The sequence below is a fragment of the Corvus brachyrhynchos genome, unplaced genomic scaffold, assembly GCF_000691975.1.
Source record: "Corvus brachyrhynchos isolate BGI_N302 unplaced genomic scaffold, ASM69197v1 scaffold136, whole genome shotgun sequence".
Lineage (NCBI taxonomy): Eukaryota > Metazoa > Chordata > Aves > Passeriformes > Corvidae > Corvus > Corvus brachyrhynchos.
In genome coordinates this window covers 9,046,790-9,071,112 of record NW_008239080.1, presented here as the reverse complement: position 1 = coordinate 9,071,112, position 24,323 = coordinate 9,046,790, and the positions used below count along the sequence as shown (strand labels likewise).

The following is a 24,323-nucleotide window of genomic DNA, read 5'->3' as shown; positions in this document are numbered from 1 at the left end:
TGAGAGAACACTCAATTGGCAGTTCTCAGATGGGCAACTTTATCCTTGTAAGGAGAAGTTGTGATGCTTTGCTTTCTCTGATATGGATTTTATACTGTCTTGAGTGGGACCTATTACCAACCAAATAATTCTGAACTCAGGTGTTCTCAATGTATTTTACCAGTGGTGGATTATATATAAACAAATTAGAGAAACTAGTGAGGAAAGAAAAAAAGCTTTTAGTCTTAGATTTACAGTGTGCTGAAACATTTACAAAGAGCAGCTCAATCATATGTCTACCATGGGAAACTAAACCAGTATGTGAACATCCCCAATCAGTGAACTAATTTCTAATACCTTTCCCTGAAAGATTTTTAAGAGCAGATTTAGCATGAAAAAAATTTGCGTTAGAAACAATTCTACAATTCCTGAGCAGAGGACAAAATCCCACAATGTATTTCTACATTAAAATTTCACCTAGATAAATCAATCTCCCAAAAGGAAAAACACAGTACTCTACAGGATAGCACTATAACAATTTTCTAGAGAAAACATTTTATCCATGTTATTTCAATGTCCATTTTGATGGCCTTTACTGCTCAATGGTATGTTGATCTAAGACAAGATTTGCCAGCCCAGATTCTCTGGGGCCCAGAAATGTCACACATCTGTAGCTTTATAATTTGGGAGCACTTGCATAGGCTCTACTTAAATCATCTCTATGTACACGATACAGACTGTTCATTAGAATACGTTTTTGGCAGGTCTCTTGGCATTTTATTGCAATTAGTCCACAGTGCATTATTCAAAGAAAAAAAGAAAGAAAGAAATACCTGTAATGTATATCCTGGCTCACACTGAAATGACAAAACATCATTCACCATATATCTATCTCCTGATTTCATCCCATTGCTAGGAATTACTGGTTCTGGACAGGCAGCAAGGCCTACAGCTGGAAAAAGTAAAGACAAAGATTGAAAAAACATAGGTATGCAGGTCTTCATTGATATTCTTCATTGATATTGATAGTGCCTTAATGAACTCTTTCCATAGAATTATGGGTTTTTAAGAAAACATTAATTAAAAATTCCTTTCAACAATAAACTGAAATTTTGTTTAAAACACAGAAGTTTTCAGAACTGTTCTACAGAATACAAGTGATATGACTGAACCACAAAGACTATACACTGTGACTATACCAGTTACTAGGTCACATTGCTATGACACACTATACAGTTTTATAATCTCCAAAACAGCATTCTGATGTTAGTTTGTTAAAAAGCCTGGGTTTTATTGTTTGCTTGTTTCTCTTTGTTAGGGCTTTTTAATAATTTCTTATCCTTGTGAAGGAAGTGGAGGGAGAAAGAGGGAATACACTTTACGCATAGTCTCTCTTTTCAACAATAAATGAGCAGAATATTTTGGTGGTTCCTTTTTCTTAGGCCACTCCACAGACTATAAAGAAGTTTAGACATTGAAATTTAGTACTCTTAGCCCAAAACTAAATCTTTGCATAGGTGTGACTGGATAGTTTGTTCTTAATTATTTTTAAGCCAGGTGTGAGAAAACAAAAGATTGGTTTCACAAAGATTCTCCATTATTAGTAATTTCTCAAATTTTTTCACCTAAATTTGACAAGCTAAAGTACAAACTTCTGCTTTTTGTCAAGTGCATATCACTTTTTTTCCCCTTTTTTGACCACCTAAGGAGTTTGTTAGTCTGCACTACTGAAAATTAAATATCAACTTTGCAAACTAAGTGAAAATACTCCAAATGAACAAGACAGTTGAGAAACTGGAGATTAGATTAAGTAATTCTGTGTTTTTAAGATTTTCTTTGCAAACAGAAGAACCAGAAGAATTTGTTTGCAAGTTCAGGGTCTGAGAACAGAATCTTATTCCCCTTATAATGTTAAAAACTTTTTTTGAACTCAAAAATCAATCTAAAATATAATCTTAATTTTGAATTTACTTATTTATTAGAGAAAATTACTACTGAAACATAAATATGTAGCTGTTATAGTTTATTAAATATGTCATTTAGAAGCCAAAAAAGAATGGAAATTATTTTCACAATGTGTGAGAAGAGATTTTGAGAATTTATTAGCAAAAAATTCCCCAAAAATCAGAGGAACATGATACTTCTCTGAATTTGATCCTGTGCATCCTTCAACTCAGTTGTCTGAAAAAAAATAACTATTATTCTCATTGTCTTCCTATGAAATCTAACCTGTGTGGTGACAGTAAGTGCAACTGAACTGTGTTTATTATAGAAATTACATGATATTTGGCTTTATTTTGATATGTGACATTTTAGAGTCTGTTGTTCCAGATACTTAATCATGAAACAATATCTGATATTATTGGCTGAGACCCTACCCCTTCTAGGGAAATACAATTTTCTTACAGATAATGTTGATCACACATTTTGATACAGACAAGGTTTTAATTTTATGGCCTAAATCTTTATGTATCTAATTTTCATCACTCAAATAGAAATGCCTTACAGATATTAAATGCACAAATAAAAATGTTGTGTTTCATACTTCACACAATTCCAGTCTTTTGCAGCTCAAGTTTTAGTTGAAGTAAATATATTATTCCTAAAAAAGCACATGGAAGTCTGAAATAGCTTTTACACTTTCACAGGAAATTGTGATTGCTGTGCCATATTTTCTTTCCTGGAAATAAGTTCTATAGTCTTGTATGTTCCTTGTTTGTCCTGTGCCCTTGAGTTTTACTACATTTGACTTTTATCAGGAATGAAGATAATGAACTCCATTCTAATTCTGAGTGAAAACTGTCAAGGTATGAAGTATAGTCTTCATAACAAATGATGAAAGAGGTATCAAACTAAAAAAAAATCAAATTAGCAAATAAAGAATTATTTAATAGTTGCAAACAATGGGGCCTCCCTAAAGTAGTTCTTTTGTGTACTGGAATTTATAATTTTGGAAAATATCTGAATGTGCTTTAAAGATTTTCAGGAATTTCTCTCACAGAATTTACAAATTTTTATATTCTACCAATATAATCAACTTGCAAATGATGCTATGGTGACTTTACATGGCCACTAGGAATTTCATGTGTGGTCACTATGTGGAACTGTAATGTTCCAAATAATCATCAAGATATTGTCATTAACTTCAATGGTTTTGGTTTTGCTGCAAGTTGACTAGTATCATTCCTTTGGTCAACCAGTCCGTATGCCACAATACCATAAATGTATCCATGTCTGGAAAATTCCTTTGAGTACAGGTACTAAATAGCTGTGATATGCATCCACACAAACTGCTTGCTTCAGCATTAAGTGAAGCATAATGCCTCATCTCAGTAATTCAAAGAACCACATATAAACTGCTGATCACTAATTTGCGAATCCAGTGTTCAGATGCAACTTAAGCAAATCAAAGCTTATTTCTGCAATTTCTCACCTTTCTCACTCTTGAATAGGATATGAAATTTAAAAAGATATGCTCCAAGATCACTGTTATTAAATAAATAAGCACCTAAGAAAGACATAGTAAGTAAATTGCTTATAGATATCAATGGACTTGCTGAATTCTGTGAATATAAATTTGAGGTTCACTTCTTGTCATCAGGAATTTGCATTTTGGAACTCAGAATTCCTGTATGCTGAAAGTATCAGGGCCACAGGCTTAGATCTGTATGAATAAAGTTACTTTTACGTATTTTTCTGAGTTACAGAAGCAGTTATAATAGTGGCTGCATAGCAACACTAATAAATGTGCCTGTAATATAGCTCTTTCCATTGCTGGTCGAATAGCATACAGAATTTAAAAAGACTATGATCAGTCAAAAACCTTTAAATGAACTTTTAATATAACTGTTAGATATCGTGGTATGCTATGTATTTATCTTCAACAGAATCTAATAACTAGGTAAAAAACTTTTTTCTGCTAGATGCTTACAGTTTTCAGAACACTTTGTATACACTGCTTCTTTGGTCTGATGATGCAACTTATAGAATATTCTATCAGAATGTCATAAAACAGTATGCAAAACCCACTCCTAATTGACTTTCTTTGATATACCTGATATTAAGAAGCAATATTACCTTCCCAAAAGCAAAGAGAAAGTTGAGAGCAGAATCAAACATTATTCTGAATCCTCAAATCTCTGTTATTCTATTCATTCCATAATATCAGCCCAGTTAAGTTAGAAAATTGGTTTAGTCAGAACAGGTTCAAAAATCAAAAGAATGCTCAAGAGAAACCAAACAAATTCTGGTATCTGGGGACAAACTAGGAAACTTAAATATTCAGAGACTCTGAAATACGTTATTAAACTAGATTGTATGTGAACAGTCAGTAATAAAGGGAAAACATGGTAAATGTTAAGTCCAAGCAATACAAAAAGGAACAAGGATTTCTTAAGTGCATACTTTTCAGAGCTTAGCTTCTGCTATGCAGTACAGAAGAAAACACATCAATTTCAAGGGTGATAACCCTCTCCCTGACCTTCTTCCACTCACTGTTTGCTAAACACTTTCTTGGCCCTGCTGTGGCATAAGACAAATATGCCTTACTTACATAATTATATCCATGTCTACATTTATCTCAAATTCTGTCCAAACATAACTGCCATTGCTGGCAGAAAGAAAATCCTTGTTGGCACATTCTGACAATGTGAATGCCCATTAGAGTCCATTTCAGAAAGCTCAGAACTGGACAACCCAAGAATTTCTTGACAGCTGGACCAAAAGCTATCAGGCCTTCTTTTGTGAATTCCTCCCACCCTTATGCAGCTAACGGAAATGTATTATACTTTATTATATTACAAGCATCAAGCTGTTCTTTCCATTTTGGTGATGGTGTATATCAAAATCCAAGCTGTCCCTTTCAAAACTTCATGCTTCAGACACCAGCCTAGAAAATCTTTATCTCAATGAGTTACTGCAGAGAGGTCAGATTCTTGTCAACAGCTAGTAAGTTGCATAGATACACTGACAGGATCAGGACCTGCTAAATTAAAAATGGCATGTTTATGATTCACACCTGCTTTAACATAGGGAAAAAGAAAAGACTACTGCACTGAAGAGCCACATTGAAAATCAAATTGCATGAAAGATCTTAATCTGGACCTATAAATACAATATGTTACTTGGAAGAATATATTTTCCTCTCTGCTAGTCTGATTCTTATCTTTGAATTTATTAGAGATCTTCATGATAGAGAAGTACTGCAAAAGACAGTCAATTGTTCTCTTAGCCCCCTTAGCAGTGAATCCTTTTCAGCTGCCAAGAACCTTTAACACTTGAAAAGATATGATAGAGTGGCTTTAGAAAAGGAGATGGCGATTAAAAGTAAGCTTATGTTCTCATACATATTCCATCATCTTGGTACAGCAGTAAGGTAAAAGCTTACAAAACGAATGATGCTGACCTGTGCCACACATGCTAATTCAAGGTAATAGAGCTAGATGACACTATTAAAATATTGATTGCATAAAACAAGATTTTTACTAAAAATTAATTCTAATCCCTAAATTTAGAGAGAATGATAGAGAGCTAGATACATACATACATACATACATAGACAGATACTTATGGACATTTTTGGCCTAAACCTATATATCAATATTCAGCATATATTCAGCTTTTACTAAAACAAACCTGACTTCAGCTGAGAAATTCAAGCAGCATGCTGAGCAAACACTCATTTCCAGACTTTTTATTTTTTCATTCATTTGTATATTAAGGAAAATATCTAAACTACCACTGAATTAATAAATGAGATTTCAAGACCAAGCTTATAAATCACTGGCCACAAATGCAGTTGAATTAAACAGTCACATTTCTAAAACACACCATTTGGATAGTTGATTCCTTTGTTCATTATATTAAAAGGAATACAATCAAATAACAGGAATATTTATTCTTCCTACCATTGTACATATTAGGAATGAAACAAAGCACTCTTTGATTGGACTTGCTGGTGGTTGTGAAAATAATTACATTTGGTATTTATTCTATGACATGCATATAAAGGATTAGTTAAATTATTAATTCTCATCTTTTCTACAGTTACCTCTTGCATATTTTACTGTTTTGTTAAGCATAGGTTGCTGCAACCAGTTTAAAAACCTACAGTCCTGAAATAACAAGAAACACCACGCAGTAGCCCTTAACAATACTTACAATTAATTATGTTGTGACCAGAATGAAATTTTTCTAAGGCACTGACCAATTATTTCTTTTAAACTGAGTTTGTGTATCTGACTTGAAAAACAAAACAAAACCAAAAAGCAAACAAACAAAAGAGCAAAACAAGCAAATAACAAATAAACAAAGGGAAAAAATTCTGAGTAATCAATCTGACCATAGCATACAAATTCAGTAGACCACTCAGCTTGGGTAACTGAACTCTTACATTCTTGATGTCTAACACAAAAACATCCTAAAATAAATGACAAAATTATATTATTCGCTTTAAGACTTGTGTGTTTTTGAAGGCTGTGAAAGAAACCTATGCACTGCCTAGATTAGACATAGACTTAGGTTTGCAGGAGCAGACTGTCCAGATCCTTCCCATGAAAATAAAGACATACATAGAAAGAACTTGCAAATGGACAGGGCAAAAGAAAGACATATTGTTAAAAGGAAGAAAATGTTTCAAGAAATAAAAAAAATCTTATTATTTTCATTATCTGGAAATATTTACGATTAGAATAAGGTGTCATCAGTGGCTGAAGATTTTATAAGGTATTTATGAATTTCTGTAAACTTACTTCAAAACAAGACACTGTGGAATACAACATATGTGATCAAGTGATAGCAAACTAAATATATCTTACTGAAGTAAAGTTGTTTTCCCTAACATAGTGATCTAAACCCAGGCATGCTTATAGCATTTATACTGGTGAAAATATCTTTGTAAGTAGAAAGACTTATCCATTTATTCTAAAATATGATATGCAATTTGTAGAGACATAATTTTTATTGTGAGTAAATAATTTAGTAGTGACTTAAAGACACTCTCCTCTGTTGCTCCCTGGAATTTCTTCTGGGATGAAGGGAATGTTCCAAAATAATTCTCACTTCCTAATGCTGTAATGAAGACTTTTTATATAAGGGTTCTGCAGAATACTGGAATGGTTAGTTTAGAGCAGTTTCACCTACTACTCTAATTTGTAATGTATGTAAAAGGTAAGGCTAGATGAAACACTATTAGGTCCACTTTGTGTCTTCTACCCCTGCTGTAGTCTGCTGATGTAGGAGCTGAATTTCAAATTTGGACTTGATGTGGTCAACAGCTCCTTATTGTGAAAGGATATTCTTCTGTTAATATCTATAGTTGGAAAACTAATTGTCTTCACTCTAATTCCTAACTGTCTTCTCACTAAACAAGTAATTATATCGTAGACTCATAGAATATGCTGAGTTGGAAGGGACACAAGAGGATCATCAAATGCAACTCTTGGCCCTGCACAGGACACCCCAAGAGTCCCATCACATGCCTGAGAGAATCCTCCAAACACTTTTTGAACTCCGTCAGGCTTGGTGCCGTGACCACTTTCTTGGGGAGCCTGTTCAGTGCCCAAACACCCTCTGGGTGAAAAACCTTTTCCTAATATCCAATCTAAATCTCCCCTCACACAACTTCAGGCCATTTCCTTGGATTATGTCACTGGTCACCTGAGAGATCAGAGCCTGTCCCTCCTCTTCCCCTCATGAGGAAGCTGTAACTGCAATGAGGTCTCTCCTCAGTCTCCTCTTCTCCAGGCTGAACAGACCAAGGGACCTCAGCTGCTCCTCATATGGCTTCCCCTCAAGGCCTTTCACCATCCTCATGGCCTTCCTTTGGAAACTTTTTAATGGCTTAATGTCGTTTTTAGGAGTTGATTGTCCTGCTCTGCTCTGCACTGGTATGGCCTCACCTTGAGTACTGTGTGCAGTTTTGGGCACCACAATATATAAACTAAAGTGGTCACTTTATATTTAAGAAATTAACTGTTTCAGGGCTAACACTCACTTACTGGGTGTTTGCTGAGGAAAGGTTTTAGTGTTCTTTGTTCTAACAATTTATCATTCTTGTTTCTCCAGGAACAATGAGTACACAGCAACTTTCTCTATGCTTCCTACTCAAGTAATACTTTCATAGAATCATAGAATGTTTCAGTTTGGAAGGGATCTTAAAGATCAATCATCTAGTTCCAACCCCATTGCCATGGGCAGGGACACTTCACTAGACCAGGTTGCTCAGAGTCCCATCCAATTCATCCCCCAAAGATTTAAAACAAAGCTCATTTACTTAAATAATTCTCTTGAAATGTTTTAAATGTTTTAGGACCAAACAATAAATCTGGTTCCCAATTACAAGAAAGGAAAAAAAAAGATCCAATACAAGGTGAAATATGAAAAGAGGATTTGAAAAATTTTTGCCTTATGAAAATTAGTACAGCTTTCACAATTTCAAAGGCAGATAGCTTTTGCTTTTCCTGAATACTTATATCTAAAACCTTATTAAAAGTTCCAGTGTCCTCTGATGAGTAGGTATAATTTCAGTTAATGCTAACTGGGAATGATATACATGTAGCAGGAGAAAAGAACTCTATGGCTGTATACATGTAGGTAGCCATGAATTTTATTATTTTGGGGTTTTGTTTTGTAAAATAAGAATATGCCACAATCTCTCTGGGTTTCCTAGAAATCTGATGAAAAATCAGAACAACTGTGGATTTTTATTGTTAGTTTTGACTGGCAGCAATTGATTACTCAAAAAAATCCCTTCATAAACAAATACATTCCCATTCCATAAAAGAGCAGGAAATATACAAAAGGACATTTTGATTTATAGAAGCATTACTCAAATACTAAAATTAGCACAACTATAAATTACTTCCAATAAAGCCATTATTAAATTTTAATCAGGGCCACAGAAAACCTAACAAATTTCTATAAAAAATAGTAGGAAAAAAATGACCTACTTGGAAATGAAATAAAAAGTGTGCCCATCAATTTTAGTTCTCTGAGGACTTGCTAGTTTTTAAAATTTTTTTGAACAAGAACTGAAAACCATTAAATATCATGATCAGTTGGGTACATCCCATATACATCCAAACAGGATCCAAGTCCTGCTTTCCCCTTTGATGCACACATTAATCCTGAGTCTTTGGGCTCACAACAGTGGTATGTTCTTTATACATTTGATCTTAGTGTTCTACTACTTTTTACAAAATGTTTGAATACAAACTGACCCAGAATGATTGACCATTTTTCCTGGTAATTAGAATGCTGATACAAATCCTGTTAGAGCTGCTTAGTTCATCTTATTAAATAAAGTAGCCTTAAAAGCATATATTGAAGATCCCCACTACGAATATTCAGACATTCAAATTTCAGTGAGAAGACGAAAGAATTGAACGGAACCCTCTGATATTACACCTGAAAGTTACATCTGCAAAGCATTTTATCTAGAAATAATCAAGGGAAAAACAAGCAATGCAGGTGCACAGGGCCTGGAGTTGGATTCAATGATCCTGATGGGTCCCTTACAACTCAGCATATTCTATGATTCCGTGACTATTAATCTAGTTCTCCTTTCTTTTCTTTTGCATTTATCAAAAGTTTCTGATGTGCTAACATAGCATTGCATGTTGAATATCTTTGTGGTTTTTTATGAAGACAACCCCTTAGCAAAATGACATTTTATTCCAAATTTTAGATTGACTTCTGAACCAAAGGTATTTATTTTTCAGATGCTGCTTCAGACATTAGGTGACCAAATGATCAGAGACTTCGGAATTCATAATCAAATACTAGTAATATCTGCACAGAAAAGTATTTCTTTCTCTGTTTTTTTCTTGATCTGAAAAGGTGACTGCTCAATATAAACCTTTAAATTCTTGCTGTGGGAACTTGCTCAGTTTCTGTATTCGATCACACAGAGAGATATACTGTACTCCTACTGCTACCCCTGCAGAGACCATATAGCCACATAAGAAACAAATTTTTTCTTTCCTGCCAGACTAACAGAATAGCTAACTGAGCTCTGAATGCTCAACATTGCTACCTTGACCTGTCCTGAGGTGCACTTCTAACACTGGCCTTGAAATATTAGCACCACTGAAGTTCAATAGACACTTTAACAGAGCACAGTTTTGAAACTGGATATTAGGAGACAAGCAAAAGTATAAATCTAAGTGATTTTACTTGTTAACAGAACAGGGTTTTTTTCAGGAGTCACAGGGATAATAAAACTGATACAGTAAAAGACAAAAATTTAAAATGTTCATTGTGTGACTTTCTAGAATAAATGTGTACTTCTTCACTCTTCATATGGAATTATACCTTCACTATAGGTAAAAGAGAAAGGCTGGAGGAGGAAAACAAGTTGGCCAACTGTGGAGGAGGAGTCCCCAGATGAAAAAAGAAAGAGAACATTGTCAAAATAGTAGATTCTAAAAAAAAATCCTGCAGAAGTAATGTTCATATTTTCATTCTACATCGCCATTAGAATGATTGTATTAAAATAACCCCTAAAACATACTTGCATATAAATACTTGAACTGTACAGGGAATTAAAGGAAAACACAGGACTGTCTTGTGCCTATAGTCAGATTAATATTATGAGCTGATAATCTAGTCTTTCAAAATTCTGTGCAGCTTTATATTTTCTTTATAATTTTTTATCTCAATCTGAAATAGGACTTATTAAAAATCATCCATGTTTATTTGCTTATGTGTACTTCTTTAAAATATTAAAAACAACATTACCATTTTTAGACATTAATTATGAACTCCATGAAATAGAAAAGCTAACTCCATTGTCAAGAAAATTCTTGAATGGCCTTTGAAAAAAGAGAGCATGCTCATATTCAAAAGTTATAAGGATTTACTTTGTGACCTTCATCAAAGCACTCATCAGACTGTCAACTCATCATATTACTTTTAAAATACTAGATTATTCTTAGCAATATCTATTTCCAGTTAAAATCATGTGCAATGCAAGCACATGTACCAAATTTACTATTCTATTGTATTTTAAGTTTTGGAGAGATGTAATAATACAAATACATTTGAATTAAATATGATTATGTGAGGTAATCCACTATGTTTATAATCCACACCTCTGTATTTTATAATGAAGTTTCTCATAAAACATATAAAAAGTTGATATACAGCAGATTTTGCCATGAAAATTCTTAGATTACCACCAGTGATTTACCAAGATGACTGCTGTGTTTTCTTGTAGCTCTGGGATTAAAATGTTGGATTTTGCAATTACAGAAATTAGTTGAGAGAAAATAATTTGAAGGAAACAACTGCAAGGCATAAATATATGCACATATAAACAGGAAAAAAATATGTTATCTTCTCTGGTTTTATCTATTTCCAAGCAGGGAAATTAACTCTTACTTTTTTTTTTTGTCAACTAAATTTCAGAACTAAGCTGAAATAAATTAAGAAATTCCACACCAATATTAAACCCCACATTTTAAAAATGCTATCATGAATTGCCAGGTTGATTTGTTAGATGTTGCTAATTTGTGAAAGCTGCTTTCCAGCAATTTCAAATGTCACTTCATTTAAAATTTCAGTTTAATAGATACCACTTGTACAGGGCTTGGTAGTCAGGAAAGAAAAAAAAAAAACAGCAATCAAGCAAAAAGAATAATGTAAAATATCTGTTTCCCTTTCTATGTACATACTTTTTCTGGGTAAGTTTCAAAAAACAAGGAATCTTACTTTTGTATTCCAGGTGAAAACCAGCTGCTGCCACACTAATGTCAGAGTGAAAATGAAGGTAAAGTTGATTGGAGGTGCTATTTAGCAATGCTGGCACAGTTGTACCTGGAAAAATAAAAGTTATGGAATAAACTATAGCATGCTGATCAGAGTTTTATATTGAAAAAACATAATCAGGACTGAATCAGACAGGCTTATTTTCCTCTCATTACATACATGGGAATCTCAAACATTCTGCTGTGCTCTCCCTTGATTTCTCCTAAGTTGCAAGAAAGTTTGATTACTAGTCATAAAAATAAGAGGCTATGCAAGTACAATCAAACAAGATCCCGTCATATTTAGAGGAAACCTTATTGACTTGGACAGAAAAAAAAGAGATGTAAACAGAAAAGAAAAAAAAATCACATAAATAAAGGATTTGATTACGAGAATAAGCTCAACTGCCATTTGCCTGTTTCCCCACATTTCTGTAAAACCAGCAGTACAGAACAAAGCAGTCCAGATTTTTTCTGTGTACTCCACATCTTCTTTCCAAAATAATATTTCAACCACTTATGCTAATTCAGAGGATATGACAGAAAATGAAGAAGCAGGTACAATACATTTTTTAAAAAAAGACATTAGCTTTTCCTAATTCAAATATTTATAATAAAACTGTGTGTGCTACACAACAAGCTTATCACTAACCCTGGATACATTCTTTGCCACTGGAATTACTAAGTCTGACAAACACTGATTTTATTACCACATGATACCATGTAACTCATATTCTACTGTCTAAAGCTGGAAGATCTACTGAGGCTAAAAAATTACATCATTTTCTATGATTACCCTCAAAGACAGTATCAAGTAGCTAATGAACTTCAATGGTGGATGCATGAGAAATATTCTCATTTCCTGTGGGGCATTTTCTGTTTCTATAGTAACTGTGAGCAGCCTAGCTATGAGCCTGAAACTTGGGCTTAAAAAGAAATGCTGAAAAGAATTATCTTCCTAAGTCTACAATCTAAACTAGGAACTGGTAAATGCTTTTAATCTAAAACTGAATTAAATAAAATCTTAATATGAACAGAGGAGCTGAAAGATGACAAGCTGGCCCTTATGGAAGGTGTTTACTGTCTGACATGGAAACTCTAAGTATCGAAATTCAGACAGTACAGAGCACTCACACACATACTGTGTGATGTACTGGTGTACAGAAAACAGTGAAGCATCTTCCAGGAAGAAGGACTTTTCATAGTATCTGTTAAGGAAATCTCCCAGTCTGACCATCCAGACAGGGTGGTCACACTCCCACCACCAGAGACTTTCCCTGCAGGGACCTAAGCCCCTTCACAGCTGTCAGAGACTGAAATATTATGATTTATGACTTAAACATTTTCTTAAAGGACTTCTAAAACTGTATTACAAAAGCTGCAGAGAAAACTACTGCACCCTGAATGGGGCCCTGACTGAGGCCTTACACTGCTTGCTGATGAAGATAAGATAAAGTAACAACTCAGGGCTGGGGACAGTCACAAAGCACAGGCTTAACACCTCCAAGATGAGGACCACAGCCCCAGGGCTATCAGCTGCCAGGCTCACACAGACCCTCCACCAAAGGGGAGGGGGAGGAGAGGCTTTGGGTGTGTGTTGGAAATGCCTCTGGTCAGAGGTGCAGTGACTGCCCATCCTCCACTGTGCAGAGGAGCCCAGCTGAGGGGTCCTCACTGTGGGGGAAGCTTATCCACAGCAGAAGGGGTGACATGGCCCATCACAGGGGCCCCCCTCAACGGGGTCCCCAGACCCTGCACCAGAGCACCAGAGATGGTGCAACAGACCCTCAGTGTTGCAAGGGACAGTGTCAAGCCAGCCCCTGCAAGAGAGACACGTGGGCGTTCCCACCTGGCCCAAAGCGTATATTAATCCACGGGATTCTGTACTCTCTGGTGTGTGGCGTGTGGTGGCATGGCCACAGTGGCGACAGGGGACCCTCACCACCAGCAGACCAGATGGAGGAGAGCAACGAGACATCGTTGGGACCCTCGGATGGGTGATATGCTTCCATCTAACCCCTGTCACCTATCCCTGTCCTCCCCCACCCCCCATACACACTTCTTTTTTCCATTTCTTTCTCTCTTTCTTTTCTCTTCCCTTCTCTTTGCCTCTTTTGCTATTAAATAAAATACATCCATTTTTTGGCATCAACATCTAACCTCATTTGGTTTTAATCTCGTTTCTGGGAATATTTTGAACCTTCTAAGTTCTTTCCAGTTTATGCACAGAGACTTCTTTGCTTTTCTGAGTTTAAACCGGATCGTAACAACAACGGCCGGCTCCAGTGATCCAGTGGGTCCCTGTCTCACTCCCTGCACACTCCACTCGCACAGTCAGACCAGGTTTCCACACCTATTCCTGCAGCAGAGTCTTGGATATCTCGTTCCATAAAGCCATTTATTCACAGTGCAGTTACACCGAAACCACTCAAGCTGGTGCTTCCAAGGAGAATCCCAACTAAGAAATTGCTGGGCTTTTATACTACCTTCATAGTCTCACCACTCACAAAAGTCTCTTCCTCCCAAGTCCTCAGCTCCTCTTTGTGTCTCTGAGTGTCCTCTCACCAACCTGAGCCACAGGTCCCTGGGCCCTTTGTTGTGCAAGGTGTTGGCAGTTCAAGGCCTCTTGCCTCAGGCTGTACCAGCCAGAGCTCCATGAGCAGCTTGAACTGCAGCTGCTCACACAGCTACTGGCACCAACTGTTCTCCTCAACAGTATCCATATAGAATTCGAAATACATTTCAGGATGTTTAAGGTGTCCTGTAAGAATGAGGATGTTGGCTCATAATGACTATTATACTCTTTAATGAACAAAACTGACCTGGCAGTTATGTTCCTTTGTAGGATCTGGTAACATTTAACACCAGTCTTTTACTTCCTTAAAGGGTGTATTCAATAAGAGGAAAAGTTAGATCCTATTGTACTGTGGGAAATAAATGAGGCTGGTTTTTAATTCTCATGACTGCCATGTTCAATGACATCATTCAGGCTGGCTATTTGTCACAAATGGAACCCCCAGTGACTGACACTGGTCCCCACACTGCTTCAACATGTTCAGAAATTATTTGGGTAGTGTGATTGAAAGCACCCTTGCCAAGTTTGCTGGTGACACTAAACTGAGTGGAGGGGCCGACATGTCAAGAGCAACCTGGAGAGACTGAAAGAGTAGACTAGCAAAAACAGTATGAACTTTTACAGAGACAAGTGCAAAGCCCTGTGTGTGTGTTAAAATAAGCAAAAGAGCCTGCTACAGGCTAGGATTTGTGTGACTGGGGAGCAACCTTGCTGAAAGGACCTGGTACTGTTGCAGTGGACACGCTGAACATGAGTCAGCAGTGCACTGCTGCAGCAAAGAAGGCAAATAGGTTCCTGAGCTGCATCCAGAGGGGCATTACTAGAAGAGATAGAGAAATGATCATGTCGCTCTTCTCAGCACCTGTCAGGCCATATGTGGAGTATTGTGCCCCATTCTGGTCCCCGCAATGCAAGAAAGACAAGGACACACTGGAGAGGGTCCAAAGGAGGAGCATGAAGACGATCAAAGGGTGGAGAATCTACCCTGTGAGAAAAGACTGAAGAAGTTAGGTCTCTTCTTTCTGTAGAAGAGAAGGCTCACAGGGGACCTCATCACAGTATTCCAGTATTTAAAGGGCTCCTCACTTCAATGGGAGCCGCAAGGAGAAGACAAGGGGCAAGAGGTCCAAGATGCACTGGGGAATGTTTCATCTTAACATTAGAAAGAGTATTTTTACAGTGGGAACAACCATGCCCTGCGGCAACCACCCAAGGGACATGGTAGAGTCACCATCACTAGAAGTTTTGCAGATGCAGCTGGACAGTGCTGGACAATATCATCTAGGTTCCCCTTCTTACAAAAGGTTGAACTACTGATCTTGTGAGGTCCTTTCCAGCCTGGATTGTTCTATTGTGATTCTATGATTTTGTGATTCTATGATCTAACTGGAATTCTATTGTTCACTTGCTAACCTCTGCCTTTCCTGGGATTAGGTATATGAAGCATGGAAGATATGTTTCAGGTGGTAACCAGACGTAGTGTCCTAATTGTTTGGGACTTCCTTTACTGTCAATAGACAGAAATGGTACTCAGAGGGCAGGAGCAGGTATCATTGATGATAGCTTAAGTGTAGATATCTCCATGGTAAATGTCTAATGCTCATGTAGACAGATACCATGTTAGTCTACTGGAGTCTTACAGACTCCTTAAACTTTTGATTAAGAATCTGTAGTCTGGAAAATTGGCAATTCTCCTAGAAGGCAGTAAATGCATGCATGCCTCCCCTAAAGCCTTAAAAAGGAATGAGGACTGACAGGTTTTCTACTTAAATGTTCCATTACAGTATTGTTACAGAAGATTGTGTCCCTTTCAACTATCACCAATGGCAACAAAGAGTAAGGTATCTCATTCTAGAGGGGAACACTACAGTGAATGTGTGATAGTCTTTGTGCCTATCTAAGAAATTTCCAGACCAAGAATGGAGATCAATGGTCATTTTTAGCATTTCTTGGATTAGCACAAACATAGAGCATGGATCACATTCTTACCTAATTTCTTTCTAAATTTATCTCCCATCATAAGAGTAGATTCTCTAGATGTCAACCTCAATGACTACTGTATTTTTATTCTCTCTCTATAAACACATATATATGCGTGTATGTGTTCAAAGGAATGATCTGCTTTACACATCATGCAGCTAATGCTATATAAAGAGGGTTGCACTGAGCACACAATGAGCTCAAACAGGTAATCTCAGTCATCCAGGAATTTTGGAAGTAGTTACAGAATCGCCAAAAAGAAACAGACTCGCCAAAACCAAACAGACTCAGTGAATTCACCTTTCCAAGTCAACTCTGTGACATAGTTAGCACAGTTTAGTCAGTTCTTAGTAATTGTAGACTTTTACCTCTTGAATGTATATTTAGAAGACAGAGGAATCCACAGAGAGTGAATCAGAAGACAAGGGTTTCATACATAATTTAGTAAAAGAGAAATTTTACCACTTATGAAATCATGCCTGGAATTCAGTTTCAATGTCACATTATTGGTTCCATTTTGAGAACAGAAAATTTCATGTCCTTTTTACATATTCTTTCCCATGCAGAAAATAATTATTCATTTTAGGTCTGATGTTCATTATACACGAGACAAATCCACAATAAATCCACACTAGTTTATCTCCAATTAAATATTTCTAATATAAAAATTTTTTTTCAGTTTCCCTGGAAAGCAGGAAGGCTTTTAAGCTAAAGCAAAATGACACACTTATTTTTTGGAATAAGGAAATGTTTTGAGTCTTTAGTATTGTTGAATAGAATATTGTTAAATGCATCATTTCATCTGTTCTTTATCCAATGGATCCAATATATATGCCACATAATTCACTTCCAAAAGTTGATTAATTTTCATAGTTTAATTTTCCTTATTGCCAATTTAACATACAGCCTTGTTATTAGCATTTAATATAAAATGTTATAATCTCTTGGTATGGCTGGGATAGAGTTAATCCCTGTAGCTGGCATGGTGCTGTGTTTTGGTTTTGTGACCAAAACCATATTGATAACACAGGGTTGTTTCAGGTATTGCTGAGCAGCACTTATACAGCATCAGGGCCTTCTCACACTGTCTCACTAGTGAGGAGGCTGGGAGTAGCCAAAAATCTGGGAGGGGACACGGCCAGGACAGCTGACCCTAACTGACCAAAGGGATATGCCACACCTTATGGCACTGTGTCCATCAATAAGTTTTTCAGTTCATTTTTTATTTCCTTACTAATCCAATATACATCTATACTTTTAAAGTCTGTGAAATCATCAGAGAGGCAAAAATCCACCTGCTTTAGCTACACCAGAATCAGATCAGTAATCATGAGTCTGGGTAATTATTCATGACTTCATCCCTTTCTCTTGGTTTGGTTTGCAGAACACACTTTTTCTATAAAAAATTGTCTCATATAAAAGGAGAAAAAGTGTATGTGCTTGATGTACATTTTAAAAAACTAATTATCTGTTTTTGTTATATCCCAGTTGTATTAATTTGGTTTGTTCTGTGAGGTCGGGTGAGTTTGGATGAATATTGAATGCTTCATCTTTTTCATGAGAAAGGGAGGCTAATAAGGATAAGTTAAGTCAAAGCTATAAAAGGAAGCTCCTTGAATGTCAGTACCAATTTATATCACTGTATCTCCTCCATGGGAGGGGTAGGAAAGATAAAAGAAAGGATTTTTTGGAAAGTATTTTCAACTAAATTCCACTAATAAAAGTTAAACATTTTAGTGTCATATTTTCTTCTGAAAATCTCTTTGAATTTGAATATTGACATGTTTACACCACCTGAAGTCTCCTCCCAAAACCAAGAACATTTCATAATGGTATCAGAAATGATGGAATACATAGTCCTTGTCTATATGTGTGAGCAAATAAAGACATATTCTCTCACATACATATCTATATATAAAATTGTATCTTTAAATCATGGCATATCCTAACCTGAAAAGCTCCCAAGACGTGGTGCTGTCATATCTCCACCATCATATATTTCAAGGGAGTCCCAATTATGTTCAGTGGCAAAGCTGATGACCTGGATCTGTAAAACAGGACCACAGAACTTTTTAGGCCAACAAGCCATACACACTTTTAAATGTTCTAAAACCAACAAAATAAAAAGAGAACACGTACCAAAGAAAATAAAAATAATAGATCCAAACAAAAGATACCTCAGTGAAAAAAATCTAAATAAAACATGATTATTCACTCTTTAAATTGTGTTAACTCTTAGAAAATATGACACTAAGTAAGTAAAAAGAATTTTGCACGTGTTGCATAATTTTAAATGATTACTCGAAGTGTAAGTGAGCAGATAATCAAGATAGCTGCAGAACTCTCAAGGGCCTCCGTAATATCCTAGCAGACAGAAAGAGTTGGTATTTGCATATCAGATTGATGGATCAGGACCTGCTTTCAATAAACTACACAATTAAAACAGAAAACTCCTTGTTAATCATTTCTCATTCGTACCCCCATGTGAAAATAAAGTAACATAAAATAAAGCTAACCAAAGAACAATAATGAGAAAACCAAAGCACTAATGTTTCAAGTACTCCGCCCCCCAATTATAGGGTTACTAATTTATGAAATTTCTAGAGAAATAAACAAACAAAGTACTTAATATTCCATGCTTGACAGAATACAGACTTGCCTGAATACCTGATCCCTCAGTCACTATGATTTTCCACACACAATTCAAGCTGTTACCATAAGGTTCAGGGTAACCTGGTGAAAGAATAGTACCTCTGCGCTCAGTAAAATTCCCACTGCATGGCACTGAAAGAAAGTATTATCAAAAATTATTACACAACTTAAATCTCTTTAAAGAACAGAGAAGCAGTAATAATTTTACTAAGATCAAGATCATTATAAAATAATTTGGTTTTGTAGCATAAACACATAGACAAGAAGCAATCGTCTGAACTTAGAAAGCTTCTTATCTAAAATATGAGTGATACCAAGCATAAGATACAAACTGCCTGAATAAACAATTCAGAAATTAACTTCATGTGTGCATCCTAGAACAGCCCAGCAACACAGCCTAATCATGTCTTACCTCGGAGTAACAACAAACTACAAAGACATAACATTAAATACAATCATGACTGACAGAAATGATGTGAATTTACCCACAGCCTAAGACAGTTCCAATATTGAATCTAGCCGATAAAGCGGTGTAGTATGTTAAATATCTTTACTGTTACACACTTGCTTCTTTAAGGTTCAAGGAAACAGAACAAAATAAAACACAAAAAACAGAATACACAGAAAATAGAATACCTACATTTATTTTTAGAACACTCTAATTAATTCTAGAGTAAACTCCTAGGAATAGCAATGACTTTTGGCTACAAATCCAAATTTGGAGAAGGTAAACATTTCAATATTTACAAAAAAAATTTTGGAAAACATTATTTCAGTGCAGGTCTATTGACAGACTAAAGAAAATTAGTTATACTTAACAATGTTATCATTATTCAATGTACATTATGCTTCTGCTTGAAAAAAGAAATCATTATGCTATGTGTGATAGAAATACACGACGAGTACTGTGTAATAAAACAGGTAAAGACACTTCTGGAGAATTTAATTCTGTCCTGTATTTCAGACTGTAGATATGTCATGAAAATAATAAATGTTCAAGAAAATGTGCATCACACTTGTTCATATAATCTAAGTCATTATATGAAACACTATACTGCCTATGAGCCAGCTGGTACTCAATTATTTCTTGATATGGAAAACTGCTCTTTTAAATTGGGCATGACTGACATTAATCGAAGGAGAGTGAATATATGGGTTAAATACTATTTTCTGAAACAGTTCCTGAATCCTAATTCAGAGACGTGTGACATAACAGACAACTTAAATGTAATTTCTTACCTACACAGCTTGGTACTGTGTCATTCCACTGAGCTAAGGCATTCGGTACAGACTGACATCGGATAGCTTTAGAGCCTTGTAGCAGATAGCCAGGACTACACTCAAATCGAACAACAGAGCCTGCTGAAAACTCAGAGCCAATTCTCCTTCCATATCTAGGTTCTGGAACTGAGCTACACTGTGTATCACTTGTGCGTGGAACAGCTGTATAAAGAGAGAAAAAATAAAAAAGTCATGAATACAAATGACAGTCATAATAAAAAAACCCCAGACCAATATAAATGTTGATTGTTTCTTGTAGGACACAGCTTAATTCATGTTACTTGCTCTGCTCCTGTATTCTCTAAGAATGGACTAATGCTTTAATGGCTGTTAGCTAGAATATGGTTTTGGGCTGTGACTGTGTACAGTTATGTAAGTGCCATGGCAGCTTGGAGACCATTTGACTTTGGATGCATGGCTTTAGACATGAGAAGATCGGTGGGTGTTTCTGCGGCCTTCTTCAATGACAGGATCCTATATCTACCACCTACTTCACTCAATAAATATGGGGTCTTTGGCTTCTCACTCAAACTTTCTCATTAGAAGGCCAAAAATATATTGTGGTGTAGCTAATCAGATACAAAGACAACATAATATCTTACAAATATTTTATTTATCATATTGGAGAATATAAAGTGATAAAAATACACCCTCCAGGCTATTTCAGTGTTTGCTGTTGACAACAATTATTTTTACCAATAACGTCTGGGAATACATAAACCTGATGTGATTCAAGAACAGTTAAAAGACTGTAAGCAACATATAAAGAGCAAAATAATAACATTCATTAGAAGCCCATGGAATAGTTTTCCCTTTGTCTTCATTATTTATAAACACTTCTCAATAACAGGTATTTTTTATACCTATTGACTGTTGGTATTGTGCATGTTGTTTGTATATCAAACTTGTTCTTACTACATTTCATTTTGCAGTTAGCTAGTAACTGCCAATTTAAAAAAAACCCTAAAAATATTTATATAGAAAATGACAGGTATAATTTGTGTGCAATATCATCTATGTTTCACAGTATAATAAAGGTACATTAAAAATAATCTCATTAAATATATGCATTTTTTCTGTGTGAGTGGCATGTTCAAAAGCTTTGTTTGATCAGCTTGGTTTGTTCAAGAATTAGTTTTAGAGCATCACTGCATCCAAATATGAACAAGTAACACCATGAATACTGCCTGCCATTTAGCCCTTCAGTAACAAAGATATAAAATGGCACTGGGAGTTGGGGAGGCAGGGAGGGGGAAAGAAGGTGGGTGTTACACTTTATTCCTGTCAAATTTTCAAGCATGATGCTTCTGGCTTACTAATGTACACAGAATCACAGTCATATTTAGTTGTATTTTACAGCATTATGTTTAAATTCCTTTTCTGGTCTGTTAGAGTGAAGAGTGGTATTTCTATCTGTTCATGTGCACAAGTGTACACACACCCCCCACACTTGTTCAGCTACCCTGGTCACTAAGTAAAAGACAAGGTGTATGAAGCCTATACTTATTTTCATATTGATAACTTCATGCTCATCCTATTTCTTATACTGTCATTTGCTCTATTCAGAATCATTATTATTTAAGTTTTAAGTACTTGTAAATACTCTAAAAACTAACATTTCAAAACAAACTGGATATGGAACACTAATTGAAATCAATCTATTCTTAAATCTAGCATTAAACACTCAACACATTTTATCAGAACATTAAAAGTTCTCATTTATGATTACATTATGTTCTACCAGTTTTCAGAGTTGCTACCAGATATAACAGCTAAGTTTGCACAAGGTTTACTGAATGTAGAGAAAAGCTTTTGCAAAGAAGATTTAGAAATAATTGATACTAGCAATAACAGAAAAATACATTCTCTTTTTTACTAATATGCAGTGAGTTGATTCATCAGACAAGTTCAGACAGATACAATAACATGTATTTTTCTTCTAAATCAGTAGGTTGGATAGTTGCAGAAGATTTTCACCTTGAAAGCTTAAGAAAGTTTTAAAATGTATTCAGGATTTAAAGAATGGTCAGAGATAAACTAGCATACTCCTGGGGAAATGCACAATACAGCAAAAGAAAAGCAAATACATTTTATTAAGTTTTTTCTAGGTTATAAGGTTAAACACCTTATACAGTTTAAACAAACAACTTACCTTTCAGCAAACTTTATATATGTGGCTTTGCTCAAATAAATAGGAATTTGTGATTAAGTGCTCCACAGGACCTCAGCATCACACAGATGCCCTATGAAACTTGTTCATGCATGCAATTCTAACCATGGGAAGAAACTGTTCTGCACTTGTGGAAGGATAATGAAGAAATCATAGTTCCAGGATTTCACACAGTCACAGTTCTTCCTGACCATAACCTGCAGGCCAGCTGCAATCTGCCAGGTCACTTCAGCTGACCCAGCTTGCTCTTTTCTGGTCTTTTATTGTGATTAATAGCCTTTTCTCTACCCAAGTGTCTTCTGCACAAGCATTATTTAATCTTTCTTTCCACATTATTGTATAATGATTACACTGGAATAAGTGATGACTTTACAACTGCCTAGGTGATGATGGCTGCTTACACATCCAGTCGCATGATTGAGTGTCATATGCCTGGAACTACAGCTTCTGCCATGTAATTAGGCCTTAATCCATCCCCTGATCAGGACTACTTGTTCAAACAGGTGTTTTTGCCATGAGATAAATAATTCACAATTATGTGACAGCAAAGGGTTCAGTACATTGTTGTGGACAAACCAGTCTTGATTCAGGGAATTAATACTTAATTATGATTAACTTATTACCAATTTTACACAAACTTCTGATCACTGATTCAGGAATTAAAAAGAAAGAGGACACAAACAATCAAACAAGTTAATTAAACAGTTTTACTTCATTCTCACCAGGCTCAACTTCGAACACCTATCCTCCCCTTCTTTTTCTCAACTTCCTTGTGTCCATCTCTGTCGTATCAATGAGGTGAGAGACAACACATGAGGCTGAGGTATGTGCTCACTTTTTGCTTTCCCCCTGCAATGTACTTAGCATTACTTATCTTTCTCCTCCTTTTTGCTTCTTCAGGTTTTCATATCACTCTGTTTCTGAATGTTTCTCCTCCAGTGTGGATCAAACATGGGCTACAGCTGCTCAAAGATGTTCCCTACTGCAGAATAGGACTTTCACAGGCTGCCAACCCCTCTGAGCTGTTCTCACTCCAGCAGGTGTTACCCACAGGCCAAAGTCCCTTTGTCAGGGAGGGCCTCTTTCTAAGAGTGCCTCCAACAATCCCTCCAGCAGCATCTCTAGCAGCACATATCCAGAAGCATCTCTGCCCCAAAGCAGTCACTCTCTCATATATTTTTTGAGAACAGGCACCACATGGTCCTCTGAATAGTGGGAGTTTTGGCATGTGAGAGGTTGCTTATACCAGCTTCACAGGATGCTGTTTGTGAGAAGGACATGGTAGCTCACAGCCTCCTCCCATACAGGTCACCACCTCAGCCACCTGCTAGTTAAACTTTGAGCTTCTCACATGTATAAAGCTTATCTGCCTTACCTAAGAGAATACATGCCCCGACTGAAAATTTCAGCGTCACTCCTGGAATATTTTCTATTCATGGCGTGAAACTCTTGCTCAGCCTTCTGCCACCTTTCCCTATGTATTTTTTCACTCAATTTCTCAAAGGGGAGGAAGCTATAGAAAAAGAAATCCTTTCAGTTTCTCTAACCCTCGCCTAGCATCCATGTCTGGAGAATCCCTACAACAGCTGTGCAGGCAAAGGACACTTTTTAACAGTCATTGAAGAACATCCTACAACTTTCAGTAACAGCGTCAGGAAATTTGCATACATGCACTAGCAATCCATACATTTTTGGTGTAACTAGACCTTTTAGCACCTCTCAACAAAGGATGTCAGATCATCTGGTTTCATTATAATATTACTTTACGAAAGTTATTTTCTTGTGAGCAAGGTATCTCTGACATGATAGTAAATGTAAGGGCAGTTTACTAGCACTCTTAAATTAGTTCACATAGCAGAAATACTTTTTCAGACTAAAAGCCGATATTTTACTGAGATCAGCCATGACAGCCAGAAACATCCACAGCTACAGTGTATCAAAT

General features: G+C 36.1%; 1 protein-coding gene across 1 annotated transcript in view; it reads right to left on the bottom strand.

Annotated features, from left to right (window-relative positions):
* The window catches only part of CSMD1 (CUB and Sushi multiple domains 1), a 1,107,925-nt gene that overhangs the window by 137,022 nt on the left and 946,580 nt on the right, over positions 1-24,323 (bottom strand). Inside the window, exons 34-38 of the mRNA XM_017739215.1 lie at positions 20,170-20,373; positions 18,938-19,062; positions 18,229-18,325; positions 11,689-11,793; positions 813-931 (exon numbers count right to left, since the gene is read on the bottom strand). Coding sequence (XP_017594704.1) covers positions 813-931; positions 11,689-11,793; positions 18,229-18,325; positions 18,938-19,062; positions 20,170-20,373 — 650 coding nt within the window. The remainder of the gene's footprint in view (positions 1-812; positions 932-11,688; positions 11,794-18,228; positions 18,326-18,937; positions 19,063-20,169; positions 20,374-24,323) is intronic.